The 27199-nt window shown below is 46.8% G+C and overlaps 1 protein-coding gene across 2 annotated transcripts; it reads left to right on the top strand.

The window, feature by feature from the left end:
* Positions 1 to 8013: 8013 nt before the first annotated feature.
* Positions 8014 to 16259, top strand: LOC149365554 (uncharacterized). 2 transcript variants are annotated; one of them, XM_089544170.1, is made up of 3 exons: positions 8014 to 8369; positions 13130 to 13421; positions 14459 to 16259. In XM_089544170.1, exons 2-3 carry the CDS (start codon positions 13163 to 13165, stop codon positions 14818 to 14820), a joined length of 621 nt encoding a protein of 206 aa, XP_089400296.1. In that variant the 5' UTR covers positions 8014 to 8369; positions 13130 to 13162; the 3' UTR covers positions 14821 to 16259. The 2 variants fall into 2 exon arrangements, with proteins under 2 accessions (XP_089400296.1, XP_089400287.1); XM_089544161.1 differs by having other exon boundaries at positions 8025 to 8369; positions 14456 to 16259.
* Positions 16260 to 27199: the final 10940 nt, after the last annotated feature.

The raw sequence follows: 27199 nt of genomic DNA, 5'->3' as shown, positions 1-27199 counted from the left end.
ATTTGGATGCTACTGACACAATATTTAACATTTCCACGCCTAGATACGAGCAACAAACTAGCGGATGTTTCTACGTAAAGAATCTTGCGAAGTTCATATACAGGAGCCGGTAAGACATTGATCTCGCGCGACGCGTTCGAGGAAATGTGGTATTGGAGTTAGGTATTCAATGGTCTTCCCGAAGCAGTCATTTTCATCTTCAACCACTGTTTCTGAACAACCGTACATAATGTGAACTGCAATCGCTGTCAAAGACCAGCCTCAAAATGGGGAGCCTTTATATTTTTTTCGGGCAACTACAGAGTGAAAGAAAGTGCGCTTGAGCTCTTCTGGCTGGAACGTGTCACACAAACACACGGCTTCTAGTGACTTCCACGGCAGGTGCCGAAACATCCTGGGATGCAACCTGTCAATTATTTGCACACCATCAGCTTACGCTGCTTTCCTTGCCTCTTCCTCTCTGTCTAGCTAAACTTTGTATTTGAAAAATACACTTCGTTAAACGTTTATGCAACCAAATACAAACACAACACTTGTTACTCCGTGTCGGCATTTCTCGCTTTAACACTAAATGCAGTTCATCTTTACAACCGATACAGTGAAGTGTTTCTTAGTACTTTCTGTGCATTCCTTCACTGTTTCAACCATGCCTTTAATTCACTTTTTCCACGCAAAATTTTGTCTTATTGGCCACACCAATCGCCAACAGCGCGTAAAAATATCTGGGTGTATAAAGTCCGTATAAAGTACTTCCTTGCGTCAAGTTTAGCCCCGGAATTCGAACAATTTCAGTGCAGTGCCAAGAGGTATACCTCCTTGTATGGAAGAGAGCAGAGTGGAAGAAATGTCTGCAACGTTTTGCAAGAATTATGCGCGAAAACAATGGAATAACGAGCGTCCAACTCCTCCGCATGCTCAACAACATGGCGTAGAACATTCGAAAAAGATGTGCTCTCGCGGCCTAGTCGCCTCGGCTTGAGCGAAAGCTGACTCTAAGGCTCTGCTCGGAAGGACTGCAAAGATAGAACGCATAGTAAACAGACAAGACAGGAAAAAATGACAGAAGTAGCTACATGATAGCAGTCGCTGTCGCTACATAGTATGCCCCCTCCCCAACAACAACAATCACCAAAAACCCACTACGCTTACCCACAATCAAAATAACGATACTGACAATGGGGCAGTTGGTGTCCGATTTCGCTTATCGGTTTCACTACTCCTCTGACCTTTTGACAACAGCGGTGCAGAATGCCCTGCCACGAAGTAATTGCTTTCCTTCCATGTTCTCCGTTTTGTCGCTATATCAGTCCGCTTTCTGCCCGAGCCCGTACCATATCGCGACATTCCTCGGCATCGTCGCGAAATGGTGGGATTGCGTCAAAGACCAAGACTTTATTTGTTCTTGTTGTGTTTTACTTTAAATATGAGTTCAGGAAATGAGTAACTATATTTCTTTTTTCTTAATGAGCCACGATTGAAATGTTTCCCGTGTCAACTACAACGAAGCGCCTATGGGAGGTTCAGGCTGGATGTCTTTAAACATCCGGAGGCCGCCAAAGAGGCTTTCGAAACATCGTTTTAGCTGCCACTATTAGCAAGGTGCATATCGTTGAGCGATCAACCACTGCGACATTTGCGTTGCTCTGTGTCCGCTTGTGTCTTAACTTGTGTCCGCTTGCGCTAACTTGTGTCCGCTTCATGCGAGCCGTATATGCACGCGAGGCGCAAGCATGCGAGTTGCATTCATGTACATATGACAGGCTGGTTTATGGGGTTTAACGACCCAAAGCGACTAAGCCTATGAGAGACGCCGTAGTGGAGGACTCCGGAAATTTCTACCACCAGGGGTTCTTTAACGTGCACTAACATCGCACAGTATACGGGCCTCTAGAATTTCTCCTCCAAAGAAATTCAACCGCCGCGGCCGGGATCGAACCCGCGTCTTTCGGGTCAGCAGCCGAGCACCATAACCACTGAGCCATCGCGGCGGCACATGAGAGGCAGCCAGATGCTCAAATTACGGCGGCTTACGATATTTTTGGTGTCACCCGTTTCGCAAATCGGGATGTTTTTTCCGGGGATGTATGTTTCGGGGACATTTTTTTCCGGGGACGATTCCTCCGGGGGCGTTTTTTCTGGGGACATTTTTGCCCGCTCCCCTGTCGGATGGGCTTCTGACGAACAATGTGATTAAATGAAATCATGATGCTTGTCTTGGGAGCAAAAGAGTCGCTTCATAGCAATGACTGATATGACCCTCATGCGCCAAAGCGACGTCACGGGTTACGAGGTCCGCCTTAAAGTAGAAGACCCGCGTTCAACTTTAATCTTTTGGGTTTTTTTTTATTGGAGACACCAGAACCACCTGCCCTCCCACTTCTCCTCAACATATGCATGCACTGCGTTTATTTTCCGTTCTGAAAGGACATGCGGCCGCCGCGACACGCCGGAATGGCAGAGCGGTCTATGTATGGAAAGCACGATGTGGAGCGACTAGAATTCAATAATTAAACGGAACTGATCAGAAGCTGACGAAAGCGCCCAACTTTCCTCTTCAGAGCGCAACCTGTTTTGCTGTAATGCGGAGCCGGCGTGACATGCACTGCATTTTCCTCGCTACACGGAGATTAACACGTCGAGGCATGCGCAAACATATTCCTTTGCAAAGCCGGTGAGTAAGAAAGTGTGATAACAAGAAACAGTCAGGAATGTCTTGAGTCATTCTTATCGCCTGCTCCGTACTTGGTAAAGAGAGGGTTCTTACTTTATTAAGAGCCTTATGCGACATTGAAAATGCTCTCGTGTCCAGTTTTTCATATCACGTACGAAGAATGCAATCACTTATGGCTCTGTGTTCGACAGTGGGAACGAAATGGCAACCATTAGTCATTTGCTTCTTGACTCACCAGCGTTTTGAACCTCTTCCTATATCCCCTATTTGCCAATGGCGCGTACGGCAACGCGACACCAGATATACCACAGACGAAGAAGTATAGCATGCCGGCAGCATGAACGCCAGAGTATCTTACTAGCATGAACAAATTTGAAATAGTACGATACATGCAACAGCGAGTTTACATGCAATATCAATTTTAACTAGAACACATGGTCAGCATTCAACAACGGAATTCATCTTTAGTTTGGTGCATAACTTGAAAACGCGTTGTAGTCGATGTAGAGTTGGACAACTTCAAAGAAAAAAGCAAAACGTATGTCTCTCATGCGTATCAGAGAGGAATCGTTGACAGTATGCTGAAGCCCAAAACCAGCGCCCTTTCCAACGCTTCGTGTCGCGTCCAGCCTGCGGTGGGAGCGATCACATTCTATTGATGTACAAACAAACATTGTTCACAAAAACAAACCGCCAGCAGACATATTTTGATTTCAGTATGAGTGTAACAGACGAAAAGGGGACACTGAGGCGCACACACATGACCAGGCTACTGCTTGGTTCTTATGGTGTCATCCTACATCCTCCTGAGCGCACGGCATCACCCTCAGTCTGTCCATTGACCGCGTCGTTAAGAATGTAAACAAGAGCATCACCTGATCGGAGCTAAGCGGTATAGCGAATGACTCATTACCAGCAAAAGCTTGTTCTCGTCGTGTGCAGTGGAGTCGGACCAAATCTATTGTTTCCATTGTTTTCTGCCAGACGGCTTGGTGACGGCGCGGGGGAGGAGGGGAGTCCTATCACTGGCTGAACGCAACACACACACACGCACACAATTGGGAGCGCTACATTCAGGAATAACATACGCGGCAAGCTGAGCAAAAAGCCCGCAAGTAACACAAGACAACGGCACGTTTATACAGTAACACAATTAAACGCGAAAATGAACTCGTATAAGTATCCTTAATTCCTTAAAACAATCACAGACTAGAATAGTGTTACTAATGATGCAGTAATACAAATATTCCTAAAAATATTTGAATCCTGCATTTCAATTTCTTTTTATTGGCGTGACCTGAACTTTTTGTTGGCACCTTTATTAGCGATATATTGCAGCTGGTCGAAGTATATTAAGAATTTTCATTGGCATCTTTAGACTGCGTTGTGGCCGCGGTGGCTATGTCGTTATGGTGCTCGGCTGCTGACCCGAAAGACGCGGGTTCGATCCCGGCCGCGGCGGTTGAATTTCTTTGGCGGAGAAATTCTAGAGGCCCGTGTACTGTGCGATGTCAGTGCACGTTAAAGAACCCCAGGTGGTCGTAATTTCCAAAGCCCTCCACTACGGCGTCTCTCATAGCCTTAGTCGCTTTGGGACGTTAAGCGCCATAAACCAAACCAGACTGCATTGGATCTCTGTGTTGTACTTGTTGTTCTTTTTACATTTCCGTTTCTATTCGTTACGACTTCATGCCAAACTTCTTGTAGAGCGTTTCTGAACTGTTTTGTTTCCAACATATAGAGTTTACTTTTATATTTTGTGCACCGTTCCTGTCAAGTTCTTGTAATAAATATAGCAGTATCTATCAAAAAAAAAACTCTCTAATACATCTCCCACGTAGAACCGATAAGCTTGTGTACAGCGTAAGTGATTTGTACTGGGTTCGAAAACCGTTCAGAGCTCTCAGTTCGTTTCAGAAAAAAAAAAAAGAAGTAGAGAAAACGAAAAATGTTTGGCTCAAACTCACTCGATCCCCTCACAAAATACACGCTGCTGTCATTCTTTAGACGGCGGAAAACATATTTTCGCGTGCAGTTCGTGAGAGCTCTCGGAAGGTAGCGGATCAACGGGCATCGACACAAACTTTTTTTTTTTTTTCTGGTCAACTTGCGCCTTGAAAACAACACTTGAGCCGATGCTCCTCTCGAGCGAGAAGTGAGAGCCGTGTGCTATCAAATGGAACGTAGCTGCCGACAGGCGGCCATCACTTATATGCGTCAACGTAAACCGCCGTAAAAAAAAAGGAATATATTGAGAGATCAGGAGTTGACAGTACCTAGGTACTACACCTACATTTCATGCCATAAATGTCGATAGAAATCACTTAGCGACCTTGTTTAGCCTTTCAAAGTGATCAGCGCATGCATTGTGTTGTTTAAGTAAACTGTTCTCATGCCCCTAAGTGTGCGCGCTGATCTTTTTTTTAGAATTTACAAAAGGGCACGTTAGCTCATGATTAAACAAGAGCACAGTGCGAAAAAATCGGAATAAATGTTCAGAATGCTCATTATGAGACTCCTGCTGTGCTACTGAGTGGCGTGCACTATAAAGTACATTCTAATCTCGTCAATTCAAACAGGAAAGCGGCTGAAAATCTGCTGTAATTATACGAGCTTCAAATTGAGGGCAGCACGATAGGGTTTTAATCTGACGCAATGATGACGGGGATCAGCGAGTCAATTTGAATAAACAGAAAATTACAATTAACGAGATTGCACTGCATGAGCGTCTCACTTACTGTAATGCTTCTTGGTGGGTCCAATGTAAAAGTAGTGTATGTAAAAGTAGTGTATGTAAAAAGTATTTTAGTATGTCCTATTGCATTCACCCCTCTTTCGAACAAACGTGAAAGCTTGATATACTGCAATTGTGGCCGTGTATTAAAGATGGCTTTGCTTCTAATCTCACTACTGCTAGAAATGCATGCCCAAAGTATGTACAGAATATGCTGTGGGCTAAAACAATGCCTGCCGAAGAGCACGGGTCGCCGCCAAAACCTCAGCACAGCGAACACGAAACGCGTGGCAGTGTTTACGGAGGCAAAACCACCGTCCGCCCCTTTGCGCCGGGCGTCCTTGTGAAGGTCGCCAAAGCTGGTTTCTGCGCCAGCGGCGATCCTACCGAGGCTCGTAAATTCCCGAGTAGCCAAAGGTCAGCCGGCCATTACGAAACGAATGCTGTTGACGCGTCACTTCCTCGTCGCCTGGTGTCTGGGATTCAGGTAGCTGCGTTTCTTAATGCGCGATGATGACGGCGCTGACCTTGAAACCATTTGGTTTTAATCTTTGCCGCCGTTATTCTTTTAGATGCGCAGATAGTTTGAACTGGTGAAGCAAACTGACATCGTGAATAGTAATAAATGGCACATCGACGACCGAATTTAAAGGAAACACCTTACAGAGGAACGCACAGAAGTTAGAATAGACGCCTGTTTCTCACTATGTGTTCCGCACTTTCGCATGGTTCCTTTCAGACATGTTTTACTGTGCCAGCTTTCACTCTGTCTGCACGTAAATTTCAGGCTACTTGGTAAGGCATTTAAGGCAGAAAGCTGGGCTAGTTGGCGCCTGTGTTATCTTTCTCTACCCTGTCACCCTTGTTTTTTTAGCGCTACTACTATGTCCTCTCAATACTTGGTAAGGTACGATTCAGACGATCGAAAACTACTCTAGGTCACCAGCCATCGAGAGACACAAAATGCAGTGTTCAAGCCGACAACACCGCTACATAGCGATAGGCTGAAAAATGCAATATTTGAGCACCAGTACTTACTTAAAGTATTTTTGTTCGCTCTACATACGTGTATTCGCACCTGCCCATTTGTTTCTGCATTTATTAGGCTCTCCACGGGAATTTACGCATTTGATAAGTAAATAAGGCAAGTGACCAGAAGTACTCTGTGACAGAGCCTTGCAAGGTTTCTTGCCTGCATGTAATCAGTAGGCAGTTGCGCAAAATCGGACAACGATACTGAGTAATTGCACCCCTATGCATTGAGCTGATGCTAACGCTAGTGTTTATAAATAGCTGTTTAATATGTTTGCTACATATTTTTTGACAGTTTCGTCTGTCGAACAATAATGAACAAAACGGTATGATATGAGATACATGAAGAAAAATAAGTTTTTTTTTTTGCATTTGAATTTCACTGCGCAAGGTCAGATGAGAGATTAATTGAATAAACTATTAGTACCAGCACAGGCTACCAAATTATGATAATCGTGTCTCATTTATCAAAAAATGCTAGTGATCACATCATTAGCAGAAGACATGCAGTTGTCGAAAGGGCAGGACGACTTTTCACAACGCCAAGCGAAATAAAATAATAGCTTAGCGTCTCCGTTCTAGGCGCTCTAGAACTTCCAGGAGCACATAGCAGCACGCCAGATGCTGTTGAACAATTTATCATGCCTCCCTTCCAGCCCAGGCATGATAGGCTCTGTGAGATTGTAATATGTGTAGCCGGGACGCAAGCCCAACACATATGGTCGTTTACGGGCAAAAAAAGAAAACTGAAAAGAGCGCTCGCAAGCATACCTCGACACTCTGTTTTAGCTCCCGTAATAACAGGTGGCTCAACTGCAGTTCGTTTAGACGGTTTCTTTACTTGAATGCGTACACCCTCCTACCCAGCTTACAAAGGTGCATTATTATGCAACGTCACTGCAGTGTAGTTCTGGCAGACGTTGAGACAAAAAAGAGGACAAGAACGAAATCACACTGGAACATGTTGAGATGGAGCGTTGAGCTGACAAACCGACCCAACGAAATTTTTACCTTGGCATGAGAAGAAAATTGAAAGTTACTGCAGTTATGCTACAGCAGCGCAGTCACGGAAAGCCCTATATGCCCGCATAGAAGGCTTTCTGAGGTTTTAGCCGAGAAAGATTATATTAAGTTGAACTGAAAAAAAATTTATGAAATTTTGTTTTTCCGCCGGCATGCTACTGCGCATAGGTTAAGGGTGTCTAGAAAGAGAAAAGTACTCGTACATTAGGAAGACAAGCGACAGGGAATAACAAAAACTGTGACTGCGAAGAAAGATGACTTCGGATGGCGACTCCGAGGAGATGGGACAATATCTGAGAACGCGTAGAAATAAAGAAGTAAGTCTCATCGTAGAAATATGCTACCTTTCCTCGACAGAACGAGAAGAAAATGCGTCAGTAGCGGTGCATCCTTCCGCATTGATAGAGGTGCTATTCCGACCACTTCCGGCCTGAACGCATAGCGACTTCGCCCGCGAACGTGTTCGTACAAGGGAAATTTCGCAACAGCGATTAGTACGAAAAAAAAAGAAGAAAAACTCCCGGGACGTAAAATGATCGAAGGCTCGGCAACTAGGGAGTGACGAAACTAAAACGTAAGAGGAAAAGAGCCGCACGTGGGGTCCGCCTGCGTGACGTCACACGAGTGACGAAATTACGCCGCCGTGTGACATAGTGCTCGCGCCGGCCTCGTTGGGGGAAAATGTTTGACGGGCAGCTGCCCGACCAGCTGCGTGTAGGGGCGACTCGTGCGTTCGTTATAATCCTCGTAAAGAGCTGGCGCACGCTGTACAGGAACTAGGTTAAAAATAAGGTAGATGCACATTTCTGCGCTAGAGAGAAAGAACAGGCCGAAGGATTGTGCAAACACGGATTAACATTGTGAGACTACGTTCGAAGAGAGAATGTGCTTGATGTAGATTCTTACTGGGTAAGCTTGTTTCTCTATTCTGCGTGCCTACCCCTGTATGTACATCAGCTATCAGGGCATTTAATCGGCTTGGAACTTGCGGCGTTTTGTAGCCGCCTAAATTGTGAAAACGTAGGACTCGCATGTAGTCGATGGTTTGACGGCACACTGTGAGGTCATGAAGCATAGCGGATGAAGCTCACAGGTCACTGACCATGGTCGAAAAGGAAACGAGGTTTCTGGAGCGCTACAGCTTCCTCGGTCACTCTGGCGTCTGTGTTAACAAGGAAGCAGTAGCGCTCCCGAAAAGTCGAGTTTCGTTTTAACGACGGTAAGTGAACTGCAAACTTCATCCAGTATGGCTTGCAAGCAACTAACTCTTTACCTTTTGAAGTAATACGTTATGCACGCAACAGAGTCTGCGACATCCAACGGTTCTTGCTGCGAAAGTGTTTCGAATTCTCACAGTTTTCTATATATACATTTCCCAATAGATTTCTCAAAGCTGAAAGAAAGTGAGTAACGTCTGAAAATTAGCCAGATTTTCTCGTTTGATATTTTACAGAATAATAATCTTCCCGATCAATTTCGAATTTTTTTCACTATTATACTTCACTGGCATCAGTACCAACAAATGCTCGAACCTGAGCGCTTTTATCCCACATGTTCATCGGCTAGACTGTACTTAGTTAGGCCGATAAGTTTTATTGAGAGAACCATTACTTTAGGCTTAGCTGAGAGAGGTTCCTGTCAGTACTACACAGGCGCTACAGTGTTCTATCATCGTTAACCAATGTCCTTGCCTCAGGTTTTCCACGTGGTTAGAGCTGCACGGGACTTTCCATTGGTTAGGACTGCTCGGCTAACTTTCACTGCCATTTATTTGTACACGAGGACGCTGAAAAGTCCGGGTTACTTTTTTATCTATCTAGCCTTCAAGGTGGTAGTGCCCGCCTTCACAAACTAAAAAGTGATTTCAGATCGCTTGGGCAAACTTAATAGTCCCCTTAAGCAACCGCTTCTGACAGCTCATCATTCGAAGCACCGGCTAGCCGTGCTTCCCTACCGATCTTTCACGGGAACGTCCGTGAGGCGTGCGTCGATGTTTCTGCATGCATCGAAGCGCCAACAAGCCCGACAGGTTTTGATGAACGCGGTTCCATTGACTTGCTGCAGAGGCAAATTGAAGGCATTGCCGCCGGCCAGGCAACTCCGCTAAACAGCAAATGATTGCACCGGAGAGACTTCATCGATGATTCCCCATTTCACCTTCGCGGCGCAACGAGAGCAAAGCATCAGGTCGTCGATCGTCCTTCCACATCAGCACAAGACGAGATCACAAAGGTAGGGCGTGACCGAAACGCCCCTCAGGGAATCACGCGTTGGCAGCAATCGGAACTTTGCGACCTGATAACAACTAACGGCCACGGCGACTACGACTTGCCACATAATGCGGGCGTTACAGGCACTTATAACACCTTTTCGTAACGCAAATGAGATGAATCGTCATACTGTAACAGAGTAGGTATCTTTCGCAAAGTCGGGACAAAAGGCTGTTTTCCGCTTGCGAAGCCTTCTCTTCATACCCACCCGTATGGACAGCGTTACAGTAAGGTAACAATGGACGGTGCAAGAAGGCGGGAGACAAGATCTGAAAACGACAGGATTGCAAACTTCTCGCGAAATACTTCATCGCTACTCCCTTCACATCGGCCCTCTTCCAGTATTTCTCCTGCACAGTTATCCATCGTGCTTTTTTGTGGAAGATAGCGGCGTTTTTATTTTATTTTTCCATACAAGTTCTCTGCGCCAATCGCTATTTTAGTGAGTCGAAGTTCATATTAAGATCTATCATTGTTGTCTCAATTTAAACCTCTGAAAGAAACTGTGAGAAGATGAAATGTGGCTTCAAACTTTTTTCGGCTGAATATAGCTCTTCGACAATCGACGGCATTCTTTTCTTTCATTGATCATTTTTTTTCATAATTCAAAAACAAATCGGAACGAACTGCGTCACTAGCCCAGCTTAAAGAATCTTCTCCCTCTTTTACGCGTGCGCCTGGCATCGCGCCTACTATTTATTATACACGGCTCTCACTCGAGCGAAAACATCCGCGTGCTTATTTCAGGATACCTGACGCACAGTACGCGATCCAGCATTATAAAAAATGTTGTCGGTATCCTGTTCCAATGCGCCCACTTCTAATTAGAGCCATGAAAAAGTGCTTATATAAACGTGGATAATGGCTTTCTCTATGAAATACATTTTTGTCAGATATATGGACGAATGCAAAAGAGAAATTTTAAAATATTCTAGCATGCATGTTAAGAAACTTTTCAAAGTATGTGGCACTTCACGGCTTCTCTGCGTAACACGTTCGAGCGCGGCACTTTTGGCAGCGTTGTTAGATCCCGGTGAACTTGATTTTTTTTTTCTAGAGAGGAGTGAGAGAACACTTCATTAAAGGGAACGGACTTCAAATCTTTACGAACAGGGGTCATAGCAGCGTCGGCATTGTGGAAGTGTCATTTCATACGCCGCTTGAGTGTAGGGAGCCGGGCCAGGTCTGACGGTGACAAAGACGTCGTGCAGGGAATATGAGGTAACGGCTGCAGGCGTAATACCTTTAATTTGGAGTAGTATAATGGTAAGCGGAGAACCCCTCAATTATCCTCCGATTTTCCCATGACGTTGCCATTGTAAGTAACTAAGCACGTGAATAAACACGAATGATTGAGTCAAAGGCGTTCAAAAGTGAAAGTTAAAGTAATAGTGGATACCGAGAGAAGGAAAAATTGATACGGAATGACTGATAGTCAAATTGGCTTGCTCTCGGCTGACACAAAACATGCACAACTGGGTGTCATTAGGAGAAACCTTGATCCTACAGAGTAACTGATGATGATTATGAATGACGATGATGATGAATGTGTTCGAAGGGATATTGCGACCAATCACCACCCTGCACGCCTTGCGCAAGTGGTATACGAGGATTAGGACATAGATTAGTTCTTTTTTTTTTTTTGCTGCACGGGTTAGCAGTTCTGGGTGAACCCTGGAAGACGCCTGTCACACTCGAGCCGAAGGATTCCGAAAGTGTCATTCACCTGAGACAGACTCTGCGCAGGCCGGTTCTCAACTCTTCAAACAACTCGCTCACTATCGCTGATAAGCCAAGCTCAAATGAAGAAACGCCAGCACAGTAGTAGAAAAGAATGGCTAGTCCTACTTTACATTACGGCGTCGTTTGTTTTCACGCATGAAACCCATTGACCTCTCTTTGTTTATTAAACACAACCGTGGTATCCCATATGCGTTCGTTTTGGAAGATTTCGTTTTCGGTTCTCCCTTCGGTTCGCACCCGTCCTCGGTCGAGCGGTTGCAACCTTCCCGGCTTCGAAACCAAGAACAGGTTATCAGTATCTGATACAAACATGACATGGCAGACACTGAGGCGCCGACCCGGACGTCCATCACTAAAGGTTCCGTAAAGGTGCAGCAGTCCTGCAGCTACAAGAGCCGGAAAGACAAAAAAGTATATGAATAAATTGATGCGCGAAATATTACGTGTGCTCTTGAAACCGATGACAAGATAGCACAACCTCTGCACAGATCGGTTTCGAGGCATTGCGTGCTTTATCGCAATCAATGTGGTTTCGTTTGATTCGGTGAACTGTGCACATGTAACCTGAACTGAGGAACGTCGACTTGGCATCGGTTTTCATTCCCTGTTAGAATGCAATAGCAGGTGCTGCGAGCATGAAGTAAGGCAGTAGGCACCTCGTTTTTATGAGCGAACACTTTATTCAAGGCTTCGAAGAAGTGTAGCACTCTGCTGTACGCGGTGGATACAAAACAGCGTAGGTAGGATAGGCACAGGAATCACTGCATGCTGTGATTGTCGTTTTCTTTTCGCTATTGATTGAATCGTGTTGAGAAAGAAATTCCACCAACGCGCTACAAAAGGTTTTTTTTTCTTTCCTGCCTCCGTGCGGAATGTGTTCGGTTCGAAACCCACCACCGGCCATCGACCGATGCCTTCCCAAAGATATCATGTAAAGAAAAAGTACAGTCATTCCATCGGCCATGGAGTGGCATTATCAGAGGGGCTTGCATCGTGACTCCCCCTCCTACAAATGGCTGAAACTCTCTTACGAGCAGTGCCGTGCAGATTGCGCTTCATGTGACAGCATGTTTTGAGTAACGCCGGAGGAGTTGCACCATGACGGTGGAAGAAACACCGATTGGCAAGTTTTCCCCCTTAGGTAGATTAAGGCCTCTCAGGCCTCAGTTTCACCTTCGGCTGGTTAAAGTCACCATATCATAGCTGGCGAGGGCAGATTTGAGCAACTCGGTACAAAACATTAGGAAGTGCTTCGGCAATTCCTACTGACAAAAGACCCGTGTGAGCTAGTATATGTATGCAGTTACAACAGTACGAAGTGCATTTAAGGCAGAAAATATGCAGAAATCCGCGTTTTTTTTTCGCTCGGTTTGCTTGTGTTGTCACTGTGGTCCCCAAATTGTAGGAACGACGGCGTACGGACTCGGCACCTGTACCGTACCTTCCTTTTGTGCTGTCCGTACACTCCGTCTAGATGCAGTATGTTGCGTACGACGAGCTACACGGGAAAGCATGAAATCCATGTGCGATTCCGCAAGACCGCACAGGACACTTAGGAAATTATGACAGCGGGAATATATCACTACAGCTTGGCTTTTTTTCCACCAATCACGAAACGTCTTTATTTATATGCTCGTGCACTATTTTGCATTACAGAGCATCATCCAGTTGCAAGCTGATCAAGAAGCCATGGGCGCGCTAAGCATCGCTGCAATTGCTCCGTGGGCTGTTCCCCTTCTTCTGTGGTCTGCGCATCAAGCGTCGTGCATGACCATAGGCGAGACGGCGCCAGCGTCTGCCGCGGTGGGCCAACATGGCGGCGCCTTGGGGCGACCTTCACTGGACTCGGCGCCTCTGCTGCTGGAGGTCGTGACGGGTTCTTACGACGCCGATCAGCGCCAGGCTCCAGAGATGATGGTGACCAATACGACCACGCTAACTCTGCCTCGTAAGTCCCGAAATGTTCCAGGCACTTATTGGGGTTCAAACGATACATACTTGAGGACATCTGACAGCCTCGAAGCAACGAGCCCAAGAGCTCTGGACAGCACACAAAAGCGCATACTTTTATTGTCGATAGGCCGAGCTTCATGTTGTTGTTGTTTTTTTTTTTCAGAAATAGCGGGAAATACATGTGCCACGTACGAGTTTCTGAAATGACCTTGAAAGGGGCATCTTCCAAACAAATAAAAGGAATGACATATCACAGGACGAGAGCAATACTCCTTTCGTTCTTTAGTGTTTAGTGAGCTGAGCATAGTCCAGAGAAAAAAAAAACTTCGTGTACTCTAACACATTATTTAGTATGCAATAACACCTCGCCCCTTTTTTAATTTTAGTATTTGATAGGTCCTAGTACTAAAGTAGATACTGTGGAAATTTTCGCCATGGATCCCTAGTGTTTTTCAACGAGATACTCACACAGGAACCAAATATGCCTCTAGCGTTCTTCAGAAGCAGCTCGAAAGATGGCGCCGCGAAATCGGCTTTCTGCTCCGCTGGGAGCACACACCGGTACTACTCTTTCAAGCGGGGCTCAAAACGGTCCAATAGCAATATACAGATTACGTGGGCGGGTAGCAGGGCTGGACAAACACACCTTCTGAGGGGTGTCCTTTTGCTCAAAACATAGTGACTGGTAGTTGGTTCTGCATACTGTCCTTTTCTCTGCTATTCTGTGTATGTGTTTCTTCTGCATGCTTTGTTTCAAGAATCCAAACCATAAGCTCAAGCATCTACACTTGTGGTCCAATTAATCAGCGATTCTTCTCTTCTGCTTCATAATCTATCTGTTTACGTTACGCTGCACACGATGGCATGCCCCTAGTAACCATGGGAACATTACCATCATAACCATTATCAATAAATCATGTAGCACGGCTATTCGTGTTTCTTTTTTTCACATGCTCGTTTCAAAGCCACGAGGGAATTCACAAATGCATCTCTCGCACTTTCTCCTTCTCCGCCTCCTCTCTCCCCCAGCAGGCCCCGCGAAATCGGTGAATCCGTTCCTGTTGGTGGCCCTGGTCGTCAGCGCTCTTCTAGTCTTGCTGTTGGGCTTCGCCTACGTGACGCGTAAGACGGACCCTGGAGACCCCGAGGACGCCCCGAGGCAGTCGCGAGACGGCAGCGCCGCGTCGCGACACAACGGTGCCTTCGAGCAGGACACCGAAGGAGGCACAGACGGGTCCGGGTACCCGTCGCTGCCACCGTCCTACGAAGACGTCATCAAGGTTCCCTGGACCATCTGGGCGGCGACTCAACAGGGAGCCTTTACCCAGGGCACTGGCGCCACGCCCCCTCCTTCGTACGAAGACGCCCGGAGGACATTCCCGTTCCCTGAGTGAAGCGGCGACTCGTAGGAACTGAGGATGGAAGCATTGAGGAAGAAACGCTACATGTCACTGTCATCGAACTCGCCAAGTCCGGCCCTCAGAACGGCCACACACACCATCCTTACGTTGAAGAAGCTGCAAGACGTGTGGATGACGCGTAAATTCTCGCCAGCTGCGTTTGGGTGTGAAGCCGGCAGATGGGGAGTTAGAGTGAAGCAAGAAAGACTTGCTTAGCAAGGTTGTTTGGACATCAGTAGCGATGAAATGAAGATAGATCTGGGGTATATATCTGGTCTGCTCAAACATACTGCCTGCCTGGAGGAGTGGGATATGAAATCCCCAGCCATATATGACAAAGACCAAAGAAAACAGGGAAGAGTATACATCATACGTTGGGGCTTGACCGCAGCGCTACACTACAGGAATCATCAACGTAGTTGATGTAAATGAATACAGCTTGTCCTCCCAGCCCGAAAAAAAATCACAATGCGTCGTGGTTTGACGTATCATTGTAGTTATTAATCCCCATGATTTTTCATGCTGATCTACGTGGGATCGCTATATGCCAGTTGATGAAATATCAATCTCATTTATCTAAGAAAGGCTTGTAAATAGTTAAATGGCTACTCAGGGAACTGTAGATTACGCTTTATCACAGGTATGAGACGAACCAAGCGCCTCCTATGGAGTGTAGTGATAAGGGCCATGGTCCTTGGACAAGTTACTAGACAGACCAACTCGCCCACCAGTTCATGTTGTACAAGTTACTTCAGCAGCCTCAGCAAGCTATCTTCTTCCTTAAAGCTGTGTTACCTATGGTGGCAACCCGAGAAGAGCTGGCGAGAGATGCATGCATGATTACACGCCTGTGATACCTCTTGGAGATGAGAACTGCTATGCAAGGCTCCTATGGTGCAAGGAACTAGAAGCGACGACCGGAGAATTAGTAGTACTGACAGTGTCTTGTCGTTCGTGCATGTATACTCATACGTTTGTTGCCAAGAGAAGTCTAAGTGTGCTTCTTCCCAAACTTCTTCTTCCCAAAGCTTTTTCTCAAAGCACCACTGACGCGCCAACTTGCTTTCGACTTTGATACGGACGCTCGATTCTCCTCCTATGCAAGGACACCTGTCACAGCGCCTTGTCGATTGTGGAGTGCTGTTATGCAGTCGCACGCTGCAGGCCGTGAGCGTCTGCGAAATGGGCGCTAGTAGTTGTGGACTATTTATAAAGGGGCGTAGTTTAGAGAAAACGAAGCGTTCGCTTGGTCGTGTTGAAAGCATTAAGTGTCGAGTACAAGGAAAATCTCAAGAGCAAGTGAGCATCGTGAAACTACGGTTGCAACAACTGCGTGCCATGAAAAACGGGTGCCACCCGCTCAGCTGCTGCGGACACTTCATCGACTTGTGCCAAAAACTCCCTGTGGACGTGATCATGTGTGCTTGCGCCTGTGAATAGACACGACCCAGAAGCTAGATGACAACAAATGGACCATTAGATAAGGCTTTGTCTCATCGTGTTCAATGCCAAAGTAGACTGTCGTACATTTTTAGTTTGTTTTCATGTGTCATCAAGACGTCATCAAACGGGACACAACCATCGTTTCTATTAAGCAAGAAGTGGTACTGTAAATAAAAGCGCAACCAAAGTTAAAACCGGACCAATTATTTTGAACGCATGAACAGCAGCATCAGTATATTATATTACGCGACAGCTTATAGAGCTCGTTCGGTCGAAAAGCCTTCTGCGTAGTCGGCTCCGCTTGTCGGAAATAACCGGGAGCTACGTAAAAAAATCGTATTATGGTAATTTGAAGTTCTAGTGATTGATTATTGATGGGTGTGTGATAGGCGATGTGAAGTTAATGAAATTATCGTAATTAATTTATTAACTAAGAAAATTAAACCGGGTTCAAAAGTGTCGAAATACTCAGAATGAAGAAGCCAACGCTTGATTATGGCAATTAATAAAATGTAGAATGTGTAATTGATCAATTAAACAATTAAAAAATTAAAAATGCGTTCAGAGGTGTTTCCAACGGGCAAGGCGTCGCGCCAAACGGGTGGTGGCGTTCCGTGGACTCCCTGGCAGCGCTGCAACACGCTGTCGCTTTTCATTCCTTAAGGCGAAGCTTAAGCGTCCTCCAGTTTTCGATAAGGTTGCCTGATTTAGACACTGAACATACTCCTTCTTATCACTTCCCTTGTGATCCATAGCCGTCAAAGCCTCCTGACTACCTCTAGGTTGCGTTCTTTTACTGTATGAGTAGAGACAACTGGGTGATTCGGTATCCCAAGTGAAATTTTTCTATATTAACAACCTCATAGTTCCGTTGTTTCGCCTATGGTTCATATGGAAGCCATATGGAGTACACGGAGTCAAAACATACTGAACAGACAACGCAACGCCTTTGCGAAGCGAAACGCACAAGGCATCCGTGTGCTGTGCGATATCAGTGCGCGTTAAAGATCCCCAGGTGATCGAAATTTTTCCGGAGACCTCCTCTACGGCACCTCTTTCTCTCTTGCTTCTTTCACTCCCACCTTACTCCCTTATATTACCGCACGGTTCAGGTGTCCGCCGAGATGTGAGACAATAACTGCGCCATTTCATTTCCTCAAAAACCAATTTCAGTTCAAGTAAAAGGGCTAACGCATATACGGAATGGGTACGACGTCATATACATTTTACAAAAATCACGCGGAGACCGCAGAAAAACACACAAAAAGAACGGATTTCTCTATACATTTTTGCTATTTTGGTATGCCAGGTCACACGGACGCCGTACTTACCCAACTTTATATGCTAGGCTCATATGGAGTGTTCTAGAAACGTAGGTCACATCTTAAGAGGGGGGAGGTGGTGGAGCGGTCGCGGCTTCGGCCGCTGTTTCAGCAGCTGCGACGCGCGCTTTTCTTTTCTTTTCTTTTTCTTTTTCCTCTGACCTTTTAATTCTCCTCTATCTGCACGCGGCAGCGGCGGTGGCTCGGCTCGAGCCAGTAGGTCGGCCCGTTCAATTTCCTTTTAATTCTTCTCTCAGTCAAAACAACAACAACACATTAAGAAACACAGCGAGAAAGACGTAGGTTTCGGCAAGAAACGGGAGAATCTGCGCTGGCGCTTCCTGCAGAGATGCTTGTGACCTCATTCTGTCACACGTTGCCGTTTGCTATGGCTTCCTTCAGACAACTTTCCCCCCTTACTTTAACACTCCCCTTACGCCGTATCTGCCGCTGCTGTTGCTATCCTAGTGAGGTGGAGCTTGAGGCGCACCGGTTTCCCCGTTTCTCAAAACGAGCACTGCACGTAAACCTATTAACCTTTCAGACGGAGACCGTTATGGCTATCTCACCGGAATGATGGCTCCTTCCGGTGTTTCTTATCACCACACAAGTCTATGCAGCCTTTCGCGGATGCTCAGCTCGCCACCACGTGTTTCTGGGCCAAGGCCAGAGTAAGGGTACTCACCGAAATATTCCATGCTGCGGGCTTAGCCCCCACGCATCGTCTATATGAAAGAGTGGAATCGTACGCATCAACGGGTCGAATTCTGTAAAGTGAAAAAAAAAAAGAGAACTGACTTTTCACAGCCACCATCGAACAGAAAAAGCACATCTGTCTTCCATAGTTGTTCTTTTTTAAATGCATCAGTTTTGCAGTCGTAGAATTCGAATAGTTCGAATAGAATTATATCAAAGTATTGTTACCTCAATCAACACAAAAATTTACTGGACAGAGTTTGAACCCGTCGCCAGTGGCCAGTTATAATTCCCAAACACAGAAGTGCACCGAAACAGGCAATATTCACGAAAGGAGCAAAAACTAGCTTTCATATTAACAAAATACTGCGTTGTGTTGCGTTGGGTTTAGTGGCGCATAAGCATCTAAGCCTAACATGCACCAAGATCAAGGTATTGAAAAATTGTTTGTGTAGAATTTTATAATGAAGTGTGAAACAACGGTGTTGTAAAGGGCCCAAAAGTTATTTCGCACTACTCAGTGATACAAATGACCAAAATTTTAGAAATGGCTTACCATCATCATCATAAGCCTGACTATGCCCACTGCGAGGCAAAGGCCTCTCCCGTGTCTCTCCAATTAACCCAGTCCTTTCCCAGCTGTAACCACCGGATCCCAGAAAAATTATTATTCTCATCCACCCACCATACTTTCTGCCGCCCCTCCTATACGGTTGCCTTCTCTTGGAATCCTCTCCAGTACCCTTAACGACCAGCGGTTATCTTGCCTTCGCATAACATATCCTGCATAAGACCATTTCTTCCTCTTGATTTCGACTAGGATGTCATTAACGCTCTTTCGGTCCCTCACCCACTTTGACCGCTTCGCGTCCCTTAACGTTAAGCCTATCATTTTTCTTTCCATAGCTCCTTGCATAGTCTTAAACTGAACCCTTTTCGTTAGCCTCCAAGTATCTGTCCAATAGGTAAGAACCGGCGAGATATAGCTGTTGTATAATTCTTTCATGAGGGACACTGTTAAAGTGCCGTTCATGATCTCAGATAACATGCCATATATGGTCCGCCCCATCTTATTTCTAGTTAGTTCCCTCTCATGATCCGGATCAGCAGTCACTACCTGCCCTAAGTAGAAGTAATCTCTTACCATTTCCACCACCTCGCTACCAACTGTGAACCGCTGTTCCTTTGCGAGACTGTTGAACATTCTATTTTTAGACCCACCGTTCTTCTCTTCCTGTCTAACTCATTGATCATGCTTTGCAGTTCATGTCCTGAGTGACTTAACTAGGCAATGTCATCAGCGAATAGCAGATTCCCAACTGCTCCCAATTTAAGCGTTTGAATACCTTCTGTAAACAAGCTGTATTCAGCATTATTTTAATGTAATGTAATGGTGGCGCCAGTCCGGCAGCCAGGAAGACAGCGAAAATGGCTTCTAAAAGAAACTACCGTGCTAACTATCGCCCGCAAAGAACTGAGTGACTCGGCGGCGACGGCCGTCGAACAGATTACCCGCCGCTCTCGGTCGTGCTCGGTTTAAAGCTGACAACGAAAGTAGCCACAACCGCCTTCGACAACATAGAATCGACTCTATTTAGCTGCAATCAATCGAAATAAATCTGGTCACGTCTTGCATCACACTAAAAACGATAAAACCGCATGCCGGGAGTTTTGAAGAATGAGCGAACAAACCATCACAAAGCTTCGCGTTATTGCTCTTATTATAAAGAAGCATCGATCCGATGCTTTGCAACGAAAAGCAATGTGGGCGAAGGTAAACAATGAGAAAGCAAAATCAATCACATGCACGCCTTCTGGACGAGCGCGTCAGCTTTTAAGGATTAATAAATGATCATTACAAAGCTACGCATCAATAATATCTACCATCGAGAGGTGGACTATCATGGAGCATTTCCGCTCTGTTCAAGAACGGATTAAAATTCAACACATGTCCTCAGCAACTCTTCCGTTGTTCTGTGCTTTGTCAGCAGGTACCGAAGGTTCACGTATCTTTGATAAAATCAGCTTCGCTGGCGTTACGCAAGAACTCATTTAACAAAATGAGGCACTTGTCTTGCGGCGTCAAGGTATCGTACAGTCGCGGGTAAAAAAGGTTAGCACACACGACGGAACACCAGAGCGCCGGAATGACAACGCGTGGCGCTGCGGGTGGCGAAGAGGCTGATAACGAGAGTGCCGGGCCGTTCCCATTCTACAGTATTAGGGGGGTTCAGCGGACTGCCACGGACAGCAGAATTACTGGCTAAAAGCAGCGCTATCATCTATTGTTCCCGCGAGTTCCTTTTGACAAACCATCGCGGACATAAAAAAGCGCAGTAATAAAAAGAAGCAATCTTTGCTGATGATAACCGAGCCAATATAAATGCCGCAAGCACAGTCACGTAGGGTCGGCACTTCAACGCTCGGGCGGTGCACGTTTGATAAAGCTTACTTCCTGCCGTCCCCCCCTAGGCTGCAAACATGGAAGCGGCCCGTTAGGCAGGTCAGCGTACCGCAGCGCCGCGTGGTGAGATATACGAATTCTAATCGCCAGTGATCTGTGCTAATATTTTTTGCACGCGACTGTACAAGCTTAGTTCTGAGCTGCTTTGCTGATTCTGCTTTTCTTTCCGTTTCCTATATTTCTTAGTTTTTCGCGCGACAAAGCGAAATAAAACGGCACGCCCACGTTCAGCCTTTGATGGAAGGCAGTGCATAACGTCCAGTTCTTAAAAGAAGGAACACCAATGGTTGCCGCCAACTCATTCACCTTGGCTAAAAGATTCCCGTTACCTTGAAACTGAAGAACATGAATCTCTGAGTTATTTCTTCCATTTTGTTCTAGGTTATTGAGTTATTCCTTGTAAAACTCCTTTTTCGGGCGCAGCTTTTTCCACACGCTCAATACTCGTCCTTATATTAGAGATATCTTGGTCTTGCTTAGTCAGTTTGCCTAGAACCTCATCATATGAGAAATATGTTGGACGGAAGCTTAGAAACCAAGCACAATTTCCTTCACTTTGAGATGAGAGTCAATCTTTTCTGCCATGGACATAATGATTCGCAATTTTTCATGCATAGTGTTTACTTCCGCCGCTAAGTCCTGCTCACGCGCTGAAGCCAGTCGAGTGGTCACGTGGTCAGCACGATCACTTCCAAGCGTACACCCTCCTAATTTTTAATAACATCTCGCGAGCGCCGACTGGAAGGACAAGGAGAGGAGAAATCATGCGAGCATGCCCACAATTCCTGCTGCTCGATTGTGTTTCGTCTGCTAGGCTGTTCTGATTAGTGAGAAGTAACTAACTGATTTCATACGCTGAATATCGCGCAGGTGATACTGAAATGAGAACACATTTGCGATAGCAGCCTAGTATGCCCAAGATACCAGTTGCTTTCGCTACTCATCAAAACTGATTGCGGATGACCCTCTGTGTTAGAGCATTAACTTTGGTAAATCAAACTCTCTCGAGACGCTACCTGGTAACGCAATCGGGGCCCGCCGTCGGGCTTGTTACACGTTTGCACCAGTGTAAAGCCACAAACACACAGCAGATAGAACACGAAACGCTTTCAGAACTTCGCGCAGAACAGCCAAACATACTACGCTAGCTCCAGCGGCATGATCGGAGCACATGTTAGTTCCCTCAAATGATTTCCGCTCTGCTTTATCTGAGCGCCGCCCCGCCGGACCATCGACGCTCGCGTGATTTCATTAAAAAATTAGGAGGGTGTACACGTCTGCAATTTTTATTGGCTTAAGAAATTTTTTTTTTGAAACCCTGACTGTAAACCAAGCAAGTCTCAGAACCCATCCCTAATTCAGTTACAACCGCCAGCAGCAGCGGATATGCGAAGGGAATAGAAAAAGCACCAACCTTAGAAAAAAGGGGACCTTTTTTTCTTTAGGACCTTGAATTACGTGCGTCCAGCTCTCGCGGCTGCCAAAGTGCAACTGTCGCACGGGAAGCAGCGATAGTGGCGAAGAAGACTCGGTGAATATGACGCCATATTCAGCAGCCAATAACGGGCAGCGAGGTCAGCCGGGAGCCGGTGCAGCTTTGCTTGTCATCCGTCGATAGTTTTGTGCAGCTATAGCTGTGGCTTGAATTATCACGCCGTGAACAACGAACCGAGCTCATCCGCCATGCTTCATGCCAGTGAAAACGTAGTGAACGCTGCAAGATAGAAGACGGCCTGTTTTTAAGTCCTTCATTTACTTACAAGTCAGCGCTTGCCGAACCGGGCCGAACTGCATGCGGGCGCCTCCTGACGAAGCGCTTCTAGTATCGAGATAGGCGCTCTGGCGTGCGCCTATCTCTAGCAGAGTGATGCAGCGCCAGTCTCGACAACAGTATGTACAGCTGCCGCCTCTGCCAAGTGCCAAGTGCACGCAGTCATGCATGAATCATTACACACCTGTGACACATCTTGGAGATAGCGAAGGGGGCCCATGGATCGAGATGATGGAAGCAACCACCGGGTGATCGTTAGCACTGCAGGTGCTGTATCGTTCGTGCATGCGTACTCATTCGGTTTTGCTAGGAGCTTGATGTGCTTCTTCACAAACTTTTCAAAGTAGCACTGACGCGCAAGTGACTTTCGACTTCGATGCGGACGCCCGACTCTCCTCCCAAGCAAAGACTCCTGTCACGCGCCTTGTCGACAGTGGAGCGCTATTTATTATACAGTTTCATGCTTCCAGCCGCGTGCCTATTGGTAATGGTAGCCAGTCGTTGTGGATTATATATAATCATCTAAACCTCGTGGTTTAGAGAAAACGCAGTGTCTGCTTTGTTGTCAGAAGCATTAGGACTCGAGTGTCATTAAAATCTCAAGAGCAAGTCAATATCGTGAAGCTACGGTTGCAAATAGTGAATGCCATTAAAAATGGGTGCTACGCATTCGTCTGCCGCTGACAATGGACTTGCGCCGAAAACTCCCTGAGGATGGGTTCATGTGTTTTTGCGCATGTGAATAGATTCGACTGAAAAGTTAGATGACAACAAATTGAACATTAGATACAGACTTGCCTCATCGTGTTTAATGCCAAAAAAAGTTGACTGAAGACGTAATGAAAACGGCACGACAAACAAGGACAAAAGTATAACACAAGCAATAAGACCAGCACTCCCCGCAACTGAATTTATTTTCGCATCAAGCCTGAGTTCTGTAGGACAACCAAGCTGACTCACAAAAGCATCAGAAGTAATATACAACAACCTGTCGCAATCTCAAGGAATCACTGCTGGCGTAGTAAATCATACCAAAGCCGATTCACAAAAGCACCAGAAGTAAAATACAACATTATATCGTCATCTCAAGGAATCATTGCTGGTGTAGTAAATCAAACCAGCAATCAAGATTCCAGACACGAAGCATGAATCAACTAGTCCAAGCAAGAGTTTTACTTAAGGTAGATTGTCATCAGTTTTTGTTTTCATGTGACATCAGGATTCAATCAAACCGGACTAAAACGTAGTTTCATTAAGCAAGAATTGGCACTGCAAATAAAAATATTCAAAATTATATTCGGTCCAATTATTATGGAAGCACGAACAGCAACACATCTCCGGATGTTTCACCCAAGACTTTCCAAAACTTTTAAAAATCGGCTTTTAACCGCCGCGGCGGCAAAGTGGTTATGGCGCTCGGCAGCTGACCCTAAAGACGCGGGTTCGATACACGTCGCGCCGGTCGAATTTTAATACAGGCGAAATTCCAGAGGCCCGTGTACCGTGTGATGTCAGTGCACGTTAAAGAATCCCAGGTAGTTGAAATTTCCGGAGACCTTTACTACGGCGTCCCTCATAGCCTGTGTCGCTTTGGGACGTTAAACCCCATAAACTAAACTAAAAGTGGGCTTTTCCAGTTTGAAGCGTGTTTTTTTTCGGAATAGCATTGTCAGCGGTGTAGTACATCAGAATATAGAAAAGACATGCAAACTAGCAGGCTGATCAATTAATATCGAATAGTTAACTTTTTAATGATTAGAGTTAAGCTGACATGTTAGCTTTGACAATTTCGAAAACGCGGTTACAGTCGGCGCTGTAACTGAACGAACTTGAGCTATTTCGACGAGTTACAGCACTACAGACGTTGTTATGACTGCAAGCTTCTCGAAAGCTCATGTATTTTGGCGCAATGTAGCTTATAATTTGTTGGTCCACAGAGCCAAAAATAAGTTTTCGAAATTTTAAAAACTGATATTTATATTACTCACGTTGGGCTACACGCTTCTAGTTAATTAAGGAGCCTAAGAGTAATAGTTTAACGTCAACTATTCAATAATAATTAACCAGCTTGCTAGTCACCACGTTTTAGCCGTATTCTGATGCAGTACACCATTGACAAGGCTATGCCTAAAAAAAGCGGTCTTCTATCTCATAAGGGCATGTTTAAAAATTGTGGAAAGTCTTAGTTGAAACAGCCGGTCTATTACTCTACATATTGCCGCGAGCGGCGGGCATTCGTAGTTCGACGACTGACGAGCACGTTTGTTGCTTACGCCGCCGCCGAGTGATTCAGTTCTTTTGCGGGCACAAGTCAGCCCAAATAAAGAGCTTCGTTTGCAAGTTTTGTTGCTGTCTTCCTGACTGCTGGATTGCCGTCGCTACAACGTGGCATCTGGTGGAAGTGCTGGGTAGCCTTCTACGTACCGGACACCCCCAGCAAGTCGTGACGCCAGCCCTCTGAGTCATTCACCGGAGGACCTGACTCCAGTCCACCGCGCAAGCCGACGTCTGCTAGGGGACGCGCCTGAGTTTGGGACTCTGCCGGACCCTACCCGGAAGCGAAAGCCAGCAGCAACGTCCGCCATGAGCTTGCCCCAGACGACGACTCCAATCATTCTGCAGCAACCCCGGGTGCCACCAACCTTCGACGTTTCGCCTGGCGCCGACCCCGAAGAATGGCTGGAACAGTTCGATCGTGTGGCTGTCTTCAAACAACTGGGACGATGCCATGAAATTTAGGTACGTCTTCTTCGCCCTGGAGGGACCAGCAAGAGTCTGGTTTGAGAATGAGAAAGCCAGCCTCGCGAATTGGGAAACCTTCAAAGAGCAGCTTCTTAAGACCTTCACAAACGTCGTGAGAAAGGAAAGAGCCCAGCAGCTGCTACAGTCTCGCATACAACACCCAAACGAGACCGTTGCAGTGTACACTGAGGAGATGAAGCGTCTCTTCCGGCGTGCCGACTCGAACATGAAGGAAGAAGAAAAGGTCAAGCTGCTTATGCGAGGAGTTAAATAGCAACTATTTGCGGGCCTCGTACGGAACCCACTCAAAACCGTCGCGGAATTCGTCGAAGAGGCATCCACCATGGAAAAAACTCTTGATGCCAGAGCCCGCCAGTATGACCGCCAGCAGCACTTTTTGTCAGCAAGCTGCATGGACACCGCTAACAACGATAACCTGCGGCAGGTTATACGTGAAATTGTGCGAGAAGAGCTCCGACGATTGCTGCCAACGGGAGCGCATTCGCACCTTTCATCGCTCACAGACGTCATCCGGGATGAGGTTCAACAGTCCTTGGGTGTGGCGCCGACAACCACGCAGCCTCTGCAGCCCACAGTCATGACTTACGCCGCAGCTGTGCGCCGTCCTGCACCTCGACGACGGGACCCAAGCCCCTATCGCCCTCAGCCAGCTGCGTTGGACCGCCGCCCTCTCGCCACAACCCGCCCGTCCTACGAGCGTCGCACACAGCCGAGGAAATGCGACGAGTGGAGAACTCCCGACCAGCGCCGCCCACTATGCTTCCACTGTGGCGAAGCCGGTCACGTCCTCCGGCACTGCCCATACAGAAGACTGGGCATCCGAGGGTTCTCTTACGACGCTCCACGACCCCGACCCGGCCAGCGACCAGCCGGAATCGAGGAGTTTTTGCGTCGGGAAGAATACTCATCGCCGAGCCGCCTATCACGTTCCCCGTCGCCATCGTCCCCGCGCTTTATATCTCCTAGCCGAGGTTACGCCATGCGTGGACGCTCCCCCAGCCCCCGAAGGTTAAACTAAATAAAGCAGCCTCTGGAGGTGAGGTTGCTTCTAAGCGCAATGATAAAGATCCTCCATCGACGAGTACTCAAGACCATGCCTCAACTACGACAACACCGACGACGACAACACCGACGACGACAACACCGACGACGACAACACCGACGACGACAACACCGACGACGACAACACCGACGACGACAACACCGACGACGACAGCTCCGACGACGACGCGGCCAGACTTGAAACTTTTACCGTTGCCCAGTGAAGTAACGTCGCAGTACGCCCACCGCAGCCTCACTACTCGACGAAGCCGAGATCGTACACCGAAGACAACGTGCAATGCGAAAACGCGAACAAGTGACCTTGAAGTTATGATCGACGATCACGCGGTTACTGCCTTGGTGGACACCGGAGCTGACTACTCCGTCATGAGTGGGCCACTCGCTGTCCGACTCAGGAAGGTAACAACAACTTGGGATGGCCCGCTGATCCGCACCGCAGGTGGTAACCTGATTACGCCGTCAGGACTGTAAATGGGAGAACCTACGCGACAACCTTCCTGATCCTACAGCAATGCTCGCGAGACGTGATTTTAGGAATGGACTTCCTGAATGAACATCGGGCGATCATCGACCTTCGATCCAAGTCGATCAAGCTTTCCACGGACAAAGCCATATCTGCAGCGACGACAGCGACTCATCGCGTTGCCTTAAACGTCCTTGACGAAGTACTGAGCGTGCCGCCCCGATCAAGTGTCTTCGCCTGCATAGGTACTGGAGACGTCGAAACTGCCGAAGGCGTCATAGAAGGGAACACCCAGTTACTCCTTGATCGAGGACTGGGCGTCGCAAGGGGAGTCGCCCAAATCCGAAATGGCCAAGCCCAGGTGCTGCTTACCAACTTCACCGAAGAAT

The sequence above is a fragment of the Amblyomma mixtum genome, chromosome 1, assembly GCF_055824585.1.
Source record: "Amblyomma mixtum isolate Tamu chromosome 1, ASM5582458v1, whole genome shotgun sequence".
Taxonomy (NCBI): Eukaryota; Metazoa; Arthropoda; class Arachnida; order Ixodida; family Ixodidae; genus Amblyomma; species Amblyomma mixtum.
Note: the sequence above shows the minus strand (reverse complement) of the source record. Positions and strands in the feature narration are given on the sequence as shown.